The sequence below is a fragment of the Pseudophryne corroboree genome, chromosome 4, assembly GCF_028390025.1.
Source record: "Pseudophryne corroboree isolate aPseCor3 chromosome 4, aPseCor3.hap2, whole genome shotgun sequence".
Classification (NCBI taxonomy): domain Eukaryota; kingdom Metazoa; phylum Chordata; class Amphibia; order Anura; family Myobatrachidae; genus Pseudophryne; species Pseudophryne corroboree.
In genome coordinates, this window is record NC_086447.1 from 506,475,821 (window position 1) to 506,488,653 (window position 12,833).

At 46.5% G+C, this 12,833-nt stretch overlaps 1 protein-coding gene across 2 annotated transcripts in view; it reads right to left on the reverse strand.

Annotated features, from left to right (window-relative positions):
• LOC134909867 (amine sulfotransferase-like) overlaps nucleotides 1-12,833 on the reverse strand; it is a 113,018-nt gene that overhangs the window by 16,440 nt on the left and 83,745 nt on the right. For both annotated transcript variants that reach the window (XM_063917200.1, XM_063917199.1), the window contains exon 7: nucleotides 6,963-7,057. In XM_063917200.1, coding sequence (XP_063773270.1) covers nucleotides 6,963-7,057 — 95 coding nt within the window. The remainder of the gene's footprint in view (nucleotides 1-6,962; nucleotides 7,058-12,833) is intronic.

Genomic DNA, 12,833 nt, shown 5'->3' on the forward strand with positions numbered 1-12,833 from the left:
GGACCCCCCCCCAAAAAGAAGCAATTAATCTCTCTTTGCACAAACTGGCTCTACAGAGGCAAGATGTCCACCTCATCATCATCCTCCGATATATCACCGTGTACATCCCCCTCCTCACAGATTATCAATTCGTCCCCACTGGAATCCACCATCTCAGCACCCTGTGTACTTTGTGGAGGCAATTGCTGCTGGTGAATGTCTCCACGGAGGAATTGATTATAATTCATTTTAATAAACATCATCTTCTCCACATTTTCTGGATGTAACCTCGTACGCCGATTGCTGACAAGGTGAGCGGCGGCACTAAACACTCTTTCGGAGTACACACTTGTGGGAGGGCAACTTAGGTAGAATAAAGCCAGTTTGTGCAAGGGCCTCCAAATTTCCTCTTTTTCCTGCCAGTATAAGTACGGACTGTGTGACGTGCCTACTTGGATGCGGTCACTCATATAATCCTCCACCATTCTTTCAATGGTGAGAGAATCATATGCAGTGACAGTAGACGACATGTCCGTAATCGTTGTCAGGTCCTTCAGTCCGGACCAGATGTCAGCATCAGCAGTCGCTCCAGACTGCCCTGCATCACCGCCAGCGGGTGGGCTCGGAATTCTGAGCCTTTTCCTCGCACCCCCAGTTGCGGGAGAATGTGAAGGAGGAGATGTTGTTGACAGGTCGCGTTCCGCTTGACTTGACAATTTTCTCACCAGCAGGTCTTTCAACCCCAGCAGACTTGTGTCTGCCGGAAAGAGAGATCCAAGGTAGGCTTTAAATCTAGGATCGAGCACGGTGGCCAAAATGTAGTGCTCTGATTTCAACAGATTGACCACCCGTGAATCCTTGTTAAGCGAATTAAGGGCTCCATCCACAAGTCCCACATGCCTAGCGGAATCGCTCCGTGTTAGCTCCTCCTTCAATGTCTCCAGCTTCTTCTGCAAAAGCCTGATGAGGGGAATGACCTGACTCAGGCTGGCAGTGTCTGAACTGACTTCACGTGTGGCAAGTTCAAAGGGCATCAGAACCTTGCACAACGTTGAAATCATTCTCCACTGCGCTTGAGACAGGTGCATTCCACCTCCTATATCGCTCAATTGTATAGGCTTGAATGGCCTTTTGCTGCTCCTCCAACCTCTGAAGCATATAGAGGGTTGAATTCCACCTCGTTACCACTTCTTGCTTCAGATGATGGCAGGGCAGGTTCAGTAGTTTTTGGTGGTGCTCCAGTTTTCTGTACGTGGTGCCTGTACGCTGAAAGTGTCCCGCAATTCTTCTGGCCACCGACAGCATCTCTTGCACGCCCCTGTCGTTTTTAAAAAAATTCTGCACCACCAAATTCAAGGTATGTGCAAAACATGGGACGTGCTGGAATTTGCCCAGATTTAATGCACACACAATATTGCTGGCGTTGTCCGATGCCACAAATCCACAGGAGAGTCCAATTGGGGTAAGCCATTCCGCGATGATCTTCCTCAGTTGCCGTAAGAGGTTTTCAGCTGTGTGCGTATTCTGGAAACCGGTGATACAAAGCGTAGCCTGCCTAGGAAAGAGTTGGCGTTTGCGAGATGCTGCTACTGGTGCCGCCGCTGCTGTTCTTGCGGCGGGAGTCCATACATCTACCCAGTGGGCTGTCACAGTCATATAGTCCTGACCCTGCCCTGCTCCACTTGTCCACATGTCCGTGGTTAAGTGGACATTGGGTACAGCTGCATTTTTTAGGACACTGGTGACTCTTTTTCTGAGGTCTGTGTACATTTTCGGTATCGCCTGCCTAGAGAAATGGAACCTAGATGGTATTTGGTACCGGGGACACAGTACCTCCAACAAGTCTCTAGTTGGCTCTGCAGTAATGATGGATACCGGAACCACGTTTCTCACCACCCAGGATGTCAAGGCCTCAGTTATCCGCTTTGCAGTAGGATGACTGCTGTGATATTTCATCTTCCTCGCAAAGGACTGTTGGACAGTCAATTGCTTGGTGGAAGTAGTACAAGTGGTCTTACGACTTCCCCTCTGGGATGACCATCGACTCCCAGCAGCAACAACAGCAGCGCCAGCAGCAGTAGGCGTTACACGCAAGGATGCATCGGAGGAATCCCAGGCAGGAGAGGAATCATCAGAATTGCCAGTGACATGGCCTGCAGGACTATTGGCATTCCTGGGGAAGGAGGAAATTGACACTGAGGGAGTTGGTGGGGTGGTTTGCGTGAGCTTGGTTACAAGAGGAAGGGATTTACTGGTCAGTGGACTGCTTCCGCTGTCGGCCCAAGTTTTTGAACTTGTCACTGACTTATTATGAATGCGCTGCAGGTGACGTATAAGGGAGGATGTTCCGAGGTGGTTAACGTCCTTACCCCTACTTATTACAGCTTGACAAAGGGAACACACGGCTTGACACCTGTTGTCCGCATTTCTGGTGAAATACTTCCACACCGAAGAGCTGATTTTTTTGGTATTTTCACCAGGCATGTCAACGGCCTTATTCCTCCCACGGACAACAGGTGTCTCCCCGGGTGCCTGACTTAAACAAACCACCTCACCATCAGAATCCTCCTGGTCAATTTCCTCCCCAGCGCCAGCAACACCCATATCCTCCTCATCCTGGTGTACTTCAACACTGACATCTTCAATCTGACTATCAGGAACTGGACTGCGGGTGCTCCTTCCATCACTTGCAGGGGGCGTGCAAATGGTGGAAGGCGCATGCTCTTCACGTCCAGTGTTGGGAAGGTCAGGCATCGCAACCGACACAATTGGAGTCGGACTCTCCTTGTGGATTTGGGATTTCGAAGAACGCACAGTTCTTTGCGGTGCTACTGCTTTTGCCAGCTTGAGTCTTTTCATTTTTCTAGCGAGAGGCTGAGTGCTTCCATCCTCATGTGAAGCTGAACCACTAGCCATGAACATAGGCCAGGGCCTCAGCCGTTCCTTGCCACTCCGTGTGGTAAATGGCATATTGGCAAGTTTACGCTTCTCCTCCGACAATTTTATTTTAGGTTTTGGAGTCCTTTTTTTACTGATATTTGGTGTTTTGGATTTGACATGCTCTGTACTATGACATTGGGCATCGGCCTTGGCAGACGACGTTGCTGGCATTTCATCGTCTCGGCCATGACTAGTGGCAGCAGCTTCAGCACGAGGTGGAAGTGGATCTTGATCTTTCCCTAATTTTGGAACCTCAACATTTTTGTTCTCCATATTTTAATAGGCACAACTAAAAGGCACCTCAGGTAAACAATGGAGATGGATGGATACTAGTATACAATTATGGATGGACTGCCGAGTGCCGACACAGAGGTAGCTACAGCCGTGGACTACTGTACTGTGTCTGCTGCTAATATAGACTGGTTAATAAAGAGATGTAGTATGTATGTATAAAGAAGAAAGAAAAAAAACCACGGGTAGGTGGTATACAATTATGGACGGACTGCCGAGTGCCGACACAGAGGTAGCTACAGCCGTGGACTACTGTACTGTGTCTGCTGCTAATATAGACTGGTTGATAAAGAGATGTAGTATGTATGTATAAAGAAGAAAGAAAAAAAAACCACGGGTAGGTGGTATACAATTATGGATGGACTGCCGAGTGCCGACACAGAGGTAGCTACAGCCGTGGACTACTGTACTGTGTCTGCTGCTAATATAGACTGGTTGATAAAGAGATGTAGTATGTATGTATAAAGAAGAAAGAAAAAAAAACCACGGGTAGGTGGTATACAATTATGGATGGACTGCCGAGTGCCGACACAGAGGTAGCTACAGCCGTGGACTACTGTACTGTGTCTGCTGCTAATATAGACTGGTTGATAAAGAGATGTAGTATGTATGTATAAAGAAGAAAGAAAAAAAAACCACGGGTAGGTGGTATACAATTATGGACGGACTGCCGAGTGCCGACACAGAGGTAGCTACAGCCGTGGACTACTGTACTGTGTCTGCTGCTAATATAGACTGGTTGATAAAGAGATGTAGTATGTATGTATAAAGAAGAAAGAAAAAAAAACCACGGGTAGGTGGTATACAATTATGGATGGACTGCCGAGTGCCGACACAGAGGTAGCTACAGCCGTGGACTACTGTACTGTGTCTGCTGCTAATATAGACTGGTTGATAAAGAGATGTAGTATGTATGTATAAAGAAGAAAGAAAAAAAAACCACGGGTAGGTGGTATACAATTATGGACGGACTGCCGAGTGCCGACACAGAGGTAGCTACAGCCGTGGACTACCGTACTGTACTGTGTCTGCTGCTAATATAGACTGGTTGATAATGAGATGTAGTATGTATGTATAAAGAAGAAAGAAAAAAAAACCACGGGTAGGTGGTATACAATTATGGATGGACTGCCGAGTGCCGACACAGAGGTAGCTACAGCCGTGGACTACTGTACTATGTCTGCTGCTAATATAGACTGGTTGATAAAGAGATGTAGTATGTATGTATAAAGAAGAAAGAAAAAAAAAAACACGCGTAGGTGGTATACAATTATGGACGGACTGCCGAGTGCCGACACAGAGGTAGCTACAGCCGTGGACTACTGTACTGTGTCTGCTGCTAATATAGACTGGTTGATAATGAGATGTAGTATGTATGTATAAAGAAGAAAGAAAAAAAAACCACGGGTAGGTGGTATACAATTATGGATGGACTGCCGAGTGCCGACACAGAGGTAGCTACAGCCGTGAACTACCGTACTGTGTCTGCTGCGACTGGATGATAAATAATGATATAAAAAATATATATATATCACTACTGCAGCCGGACAGGTATATATTATATAATGACGGACCTGCTGGACACTGTCTGTCAGCAGAATGAGTTTTTTATAGAATAAAAAAAAAAACACCACACAAGTCACACGACGAGTGTTTAACTTTTTCAGGCAATCACAATATAGTATACTACTAACTATACTGGTGGTCAGTGTGGTCAGGTCACTGGTCAGTCACACTGGCAGTGGCACTCCTGCAGCAAAAGTGTGCACTGTTTAATTTTAATAATATGTACTCCTGGCTCCTGCTATAACCTATAACTGGCACTGCTCCCCAGTCTCCCCCACAATTATAAGCTGTGTGAGCACAGTCAGATATATACATAGATGATGCAGCACACTGGGCTGAGCAGTGCACACAGATATGGTATGTGACTGAGTCACTGTGTATCGTTTTTTTCAGGCAGAGAACGGATTATATTAAATAAAACTGCACTGTCTGGTGGTCACTGTGGTCAGTCACTACTAAACTCTGCACTCTCTACAGTACTCCTAAGCTCCAGTAAATCAAGTGTCTCTGTTTAAAATCAATCTCACTCTCTCTCTTCTAATCTAAATGGAGAGGACGCCAGCCACGTCCTCTCCCTATGAATCTCAATGCACGTGTGAAAATGGCGGCGACGCGCGGCTCCTTATATAGAATCCGAGTCTCGCGATAGAATCCGAGCCTCGCGAGAATCCGACAGCGTCATGATGACGTTCGGGCGCGCTCGGGTTAACCGAGCAAGGCGGGAAGATCCGAGTCGCTCGGACCCGTGAAAAAAAACATGAAGTTCGGGCGGGTTCGGATTCCGAGGAACCGAACCCGCTCATCTCTAGTATATATGCACAATAATATATGATTTCCTTCCTTTCAAATCAAGGGGTTAACGTTGGTGTATCTAAATATATTTTTGGGTAAAAGATAAAAAGTTTCCCTGACCCCTGCCATAGACCTATGTGGTCTGTCAGGATCAGTATGCATAACCGCCGGACGGGATGCTGGTGGTCACAATACCGATGCCAGCATCCAGATGGTCATGAACCCTACAAGAGTGAGGTAAGTATTTTAACTCCCCCCCATACCCCACTAACCTTCCCTTACCGCAGTCTAACCCTACCCCCCTCAGTGCCTAACTGTAACCTTTCCCCTTAGTGAACCGAACCCCCCCCCCCTTCTGCAGCCTAACCCTATCCCCTTAGTGTCTAAACTTAATCCTCCCCGGTGGTGCCTAACCCCCTCTCTCCTCAGCCTAAGCCTATCCTCCCCCTCCCCGCTGCAGGCTAACCTTAACCACCCCGGTGGCGTATCTGGCTGTCGGATATTTGGCTTCTGTATTTCGACTGCCAGGTCTGTCCATTATTCTAGGTCGTGCATATAACTAATTATGAAGCACCCAGCATTGCCAGTCATGTAGATTGCAAATACTCTGCTCTGTATTATGGTGTTTTATTAGTTCAAGTACCAAACACAAACAAGGTGGCTAATGTCCTATTTACTAGCATTTTATAGATGATTGTTATGTTTTCCAATACACTGAAATGTGCCAAATACATGGAATGAAAAAAAAGTAGCATTGGAAAAACCAACACTGCAATGCAACTGAAAATGCATGAGTATCCTAATTCCAACAACCGTGACTTAAAGTATCAGATCCACTCACATCGGTTCAAAATGCTTTTACAATGCATAATTCAAACACCCGTGGGTACCCTATTTATATAAACACACCACTACCAGCGGCTCCTACTTACTACGACTGCGCATGTGCAATCCCCCGACTTCTATGAACTTCACTGACTGCAGCCCATAGGGGCCAGATCTAACGCAGCTTGGTTTGGCAGTCACAGAGGGAAGAAACACCTCCCGATGGGACTGCCTTGTGTGTCTGTGACTGGCCGGCAGGACTTCCAATAGGAAGTCACTTCCAGTCATAGTGATGCCAGTGCAGTCATAGACTGCATCTGGCTTCACTGACACTGATCAGGGTATAGAGTTTTTCGTGGGGGCCTGCAGTCCTGCAGCCCACAGGTAAAATCCGCCACTGCACCACTGTCTTAGCAATAAAACAGTAAAATTCTGTTTTATTCAATCCCCTGGAAGCAAGAAGCTAAAATTCACTATATTACTCTGTAAATCTGTGTTCCCCTTTACGATATTCATTGTGTGTGTTATGTTTGATTTATGTTAATATAGATAATCACACATTTTCTTACCTGGATCATCTCCTCATATGTTAAAAAGAGCAAGTCAAATTCCTCCTTGTGGGTGTACCATCCCCTGACATGATCAAACCACGAGCCACCAATTACTGCAAAAAGGCCAAATAAAGTGTGACTGGACTGCTTTTGGTTACAAGAAAGCTGTATTATAAATGAAAAGAAATGTCACTTTAAAATTATTATTATTATCCTTTATTTATTATTTTTATTTAAAAATGTGACATAATCACAATTACAAGGCCATTAATTTACTTCACTAAGCGCTAGTCAGTGTAACTTAAGCAAAAAACTGTACTTAAAACTAATTATTTACAATCAGCTGGAGTATAGAAATATAGAAAATCTCACGGCGTGGGATTTTTTTCTATTCAGTTGAAGAAGAGAAAATAAACCACAGTGATTTCTACAAAAATCACTGTCTTTTTTCTCATAGCCCCAGAGCAAGTCTAATTTTTCATTAAAGTGCTATTTTAAGGGGGGGAGGGGGGGGGGGAATAGGGACTTGCTCCAGAACCCCGTGGACACCCCTCTAATGACTAATTAAGCAATTAGAAGTTTCCAATTAGCTGAACTAGTTCAAAATTACTTAACTTCTGCAGCCCTGTTCTCCTCTGCTTCCCTGGAATAGCTAGTTTTCTTCACATCATGTGTGTGAGATCGCTGTCATGTGTGAGTGTGTGTGAGACCCTCTGTCAGTGTGTGTAAGACTAGAGATGTGCACTTGAAATTTTTCGGGTTTTGTGTTTTGGTTTTGGGTTCGGTTCCGCGGCCGTGTTTTGGGTTCGACCGCGTTTTTGGCAAAACCTCACCGAATTTTTTTTGTCGGATTCGGGTGTGTTTTGGATTCGGGTGTTTTTTTCAAAAAACCCTAAAAAACAGCTTAAATCATAGAATTTGGGGGTCATTTTGATCTTAAAGTATTATTAACCTCAAAAACCATAATTTCCACTCATTTTCAGTCTATTCTGAATACCTCACACCTCACAATATTATTTTTAGTCCTAAAATTTGCACCGAGGTCGCTGGATGACTAAGCTAAGCGACCCTAGTGGCCGACACAAACACCTGGCCCATCTAGGAGTGGCACTGCAGTGTCACGCAGGATGGCCCTTCCAAAAAACACTCCCCAAACAGCACATGACGCAAAGAAGAAAAAAAGAGGCGCAATGAGGTAGCTGTGTGAGTAAGCTAAGCGACCCTAGTGGCCGACACAAACACCTGGCCCATCTAGGAGTGGCACTGCAGTGTCACGCAGGATGGCCCTTCCAAAAAACACTCCCCAAACAGCACATGACGCAAAGAAGAAAAAAAGAGGCGCAATGAGGTAGCTGTGTGAGTAAGCTAAGCGACCCTAGTGGCCGACACAAACACCTGGCCCATCTAGGAGTGGCACTGCAGTGTCACGCAGGATGGCCCTTCCAAAAAACACTCCCCAAACAGCACATGACGCAAAGAAGAAAAAAAGAGGCGCAATGAGGTAGCTGTGTGAGTAAGATAAGCGACCCTAGTGGCCGACACAAACACCTGGCCCATCTAGGAGTGGCACTGCAGTGTCACGCAGGGTGGCCCTTCCAAAAAACACTCCCCAAACAGCACATGACGCAAAGAAGAAAAAAAGAGGCGCAATGAGGTAGCTGTGTGAGTAAGCTAAGCGACCCTAGTGGCCGACACAAACACCTGGCCCATCTACGAGTGGCACTGCAGTGTCACGCAGGATGGCCCTTCCAAAAAACACTCCCCAAACAGCACATGACGCAAATAAAAATGAAAGAAAAAAGAGGTGCAAGATGGAATTGTCCTTGGGCCCTCCCACACACCCTTATGTTGTATAAACAGGACATGCACACTTTAACCAACCCATCATTTCAGTGACAGGGTCTGCCACACGACTGTGACTGAAATGACGGGTTGGTTTGGACCCCCACCGAAAAAGAAGCAATTAATCTCTCCTTGCACAAACTGGCTCTACAGAGGCAAGATGTCCACCTCATCATCATCCTCCGCTATATCACCGTGTACATCCCGCTCCTCACAGATTATCAATTCGTCCCCACTGGAATCCACCATCTCAGCTCCCTGTGTACTTTGTGGAGGCAATTGCTGCTGGTCAATGTCTCCACGGAGGAATTGATTATAATTCATTTTAATGAACATCATCTTCTCCACATTTTCTGGAAGTAACCTCGTACGCAGATTGCTGACAAGGTGAGTGGCGGCACTAAACACTCTTTCGGAGTACACACTTGTGGGAGGGCAACTTAGGTAGAATAAAGCCAGTTTGTGCAAGGGCCTCCAAATTGCCTCTTTTTCCTGCCAGTATAAGTACGGACTGTCTGACGTGCCTACTTGGATGCGGTCACTCATATAATCCTCCACCATTCTTTCAATGGTGAGAGAATCATATGCAGTGACAGTAGACGACATGTCCGTAATCGTTGTCAGGTCCTTCAGTCCGGACCAGATGTCAGCATCAGCAGTCGCTCCAGACTGCCCTGCATCACCGCCAGCGGGTGGGCTCGGAATTCTGAGCCTTTTCCTCGCACCCCCAGTTGCGGGAGAATGTGAAGGAGGAGATGTTGACAGGTCGCGTTCCGCTTGACTTGACAATTTTGTCACCAGCAGGTCTTTGAACCCCAGCAGACTTGTGTCTGCCGGAAAGAGAGATCCAAGGTAGGTTTTAAATCTAGGATCGAGCACGGTGGCCAAAATGTAGTGCTCTGATTTCAACAGATTGACCACCCGTGAATCCTTGTTAAGCGAATTAAGGGCTCCATCCACAAGTCCCACATGCCTAGCGGAATCGCTCCCTTTTAGCTCCTCCTTCAATGCCTCCAGCTTCTTCTGCAAAAGCCTGATGAGGGGAATGACCTGAATGACCTGGAAACCGGTGATACAAAGCGTAGCCTGCCTAGGAAAGAGTTGGCGTTTGCGAGATGCTGCTACTGGTGCCGCCGCTGCTGTTCTTGCGGCGGGAGTCCATACATCTACCCAGTGGGCTGTCACAGTCATATAGTCCTGACCCTGCCCTGCTCCACTTGTCCACATGTCCGTGGTTAAGTGGACATTGGGTACAACTGCATTTTTTAGGACACTGGTGAGTCTTTTTCTGACGTCCGTGTACATTCTCGGTATCGCCTGCCTAGAGAAGTGGAACCTAGATGGTATTTGGTAACGGGGGCACACTGCCTCAAGAAATTGTCTAGTTCCCTGTGAACTAACGGCGGATACCGGACGCACGTCTAACACCAACATAGTTGTCAAGGCCTCAGTTATCCGCTTTGCACCAGGATGACTGCTGTGATATTTCATCTTCCTCGCAAAGGACTGTTGGACAGTCAATTGCTTGGTGGAAGTAGTAAAAGTGGGCTTACGACTTCCCCTCTGGGATGACCATCAACTCCCAGCAGCAACAACAGCAGCGCCAGCAGCAGTAGGCGTTACACGCAAGGATGCATCGGAGGAATCCCAGGCAGGAGAGGACTCGTCAGAATTGCCAGTGACATGGCATGCAGGACTATTGGCATTCCTGGGGAAGGAGGAAATTGACACTGAGGGAGTTGGTGGGGTGGTTTGCGTGAGCTTGGTTACAAGAGGAAGGGATTTACTGGTCAGTGGACTGCTTCCGCTGTCGCCCAAAGTTTTTGAACTTGTCACTGACTTATTATGAATGCGCTGCAGGTGACGTATAAGGGAGGATGTTCCGAGGTGGTTAACGTCCTTACCCCTACTTATTACAGCTTGACAAAGGCAACACACGGCTTGACAAATGTTGTCCGCATTTCTGGTGAAATACTTCCACACCGAAGAGCTAATTTTTTTGGTATTTTCACCAGGCATGTCAACGGCCCTATTCCTCCCACGGACAACAGGTGTCTCCCCGGGTGCCTGACTTAAACAAACCACCTCACCATCAGAATCCTCCTTGTCAATTTCCTCCCCAGCGCCAGCAACACCCATATCCTCCTCATCCTGGTGTACTTCAACACTGACATCTTCAATCTGACTATCAGGAACTGGACTGCGGGTGCTCCTTCCAGCACTTGCAGGGGGCGTGCAAATGGTGGAAGGCGCATGCTCTTCACGTCCAGTGTTGGGAAGGTCAGGCATCGCAACCGACACAATTGGACTCTCCTTGTGGATTTCGGATTTCGAAGAACGCACAGTTCTTTGCGGTGCTTTTGACAGCTTGAGTCTTTTCAGTTTTCTAGCGAGAGGCTGAGTGCTTCCATCCTCATGTGAAGCTGAACCACTAGCCATGAACATAGGCCAGGGCCTCAGCCATTCCTTGCCACTCCGTGTGGTAAATGGCATATTGGCAAGTTTACGCTTCTCCTCCGACAATTTTATTTTAGATTTTGGAGTCCTTTTTTTACTGATATTTGGTGTTTTGGATTTTACATGCTCTGTACTATGACATTGGGCATCGGCCTTGGCAGACGACGTTGCTGGCATTTCATCGTCTCGGCCATGACTAGTGGCAGCAGCTTCAGCACGAGGTGGAAGTGGATCTTGATCTTTCCCTAATTTTGGAACCTCAACATTTTTAAAGGCACCTCAGGTAAACAATGGAGATGGATGGATACTAGTATACTTATGGATGGACGAGCGACTGCCGACACAGAGGTAGCTACAGCCGTGGACTACCGTACTGTGTCTGCTGCTAATATAGACTGGATGATAAGGAGATGAAATTAATATATATATATATATATATATATATATATATATATAATATCACTAGTACTGCAGCCGGACAGGTATATATATTTATTATGTAATGACTGATGACGGACCTGCTGGACACTGTCAGCTCAGCAGCACCGCAGACTGCTACAGTAAGCTACTATAGTAGTATGTATAAAGAAAGAAAAAAAAAAACACGGGTAGGTGGTATACAATTATGGATGGACGAGCGACTGCCGACACAGAGGTAGCTACAGCCGTGGACTACCGTACTGTGTCTGCTGCTAATATAGACTGGATGATAATGAGATGAAATCAATATATATATATATAATATCACTAGTACTGCAGCCGGACAGGTATATATATTTATTATGTAATGACTGATGACGGACCTGCTGGACACAGTCAGCTCAGCAGCACCGCAGACTGCTACAGTAAGCTACTATAGTAGTATGTATAAAGAAGAAAGAAAAAAAAAACCACGGGTAGGTGGTATACAATATTATATATATATTATATGCAATTATATATATATATATATATATATATATATATATATATTAAACTGGTGGTGACTGGTGGTCAGGTCACTGGTCACACTATCAGCAACTTGCAAGTAGTACTCCTAAGCAGACAATCACAATATATATTATACTGGTGGTCAGTGTGGTCACAATGGCAGTGTGGCACTCTGGCAGCAAAAGTGTGCACTGTACGTTATATGTACTCCTGAGTCCTGCTCTCAGACTCTAACTGCTCCCCACTGTCAGTGTCTCCCCCACAAGTCAGATAATATACAGTCACACTATCTATCACTTCAGCAAGTAACTAGTACTCCTCCTAATGCTCCCCAAAATTACTACTGTGTCTCTCTCTACTGTCTCACTCTCTTCTCTATAAACGGAGAGGACGCCAGCCACGTCCTCTCCCTATGAATCTCAATGCACGTGTGAAAATGGCGGCGACGCGCGGCTCCTTATATAGAATCCGAGTCTCGCGATAGAATCCGAGCCTCGCGAGAATCCGACAGCGGGATGATGATGTTCGGGCGCGCTCGGGTTAACCGAGCAAGGCGGGAAGATCCGAGTCGCTCGGCCCCGTGTAAAAAAACATGAAGTTCGGGCGGGTTCGGATTCCGAGGAACCGAACCCGCTCATCCCTATGTAAGACCCCTGTGCA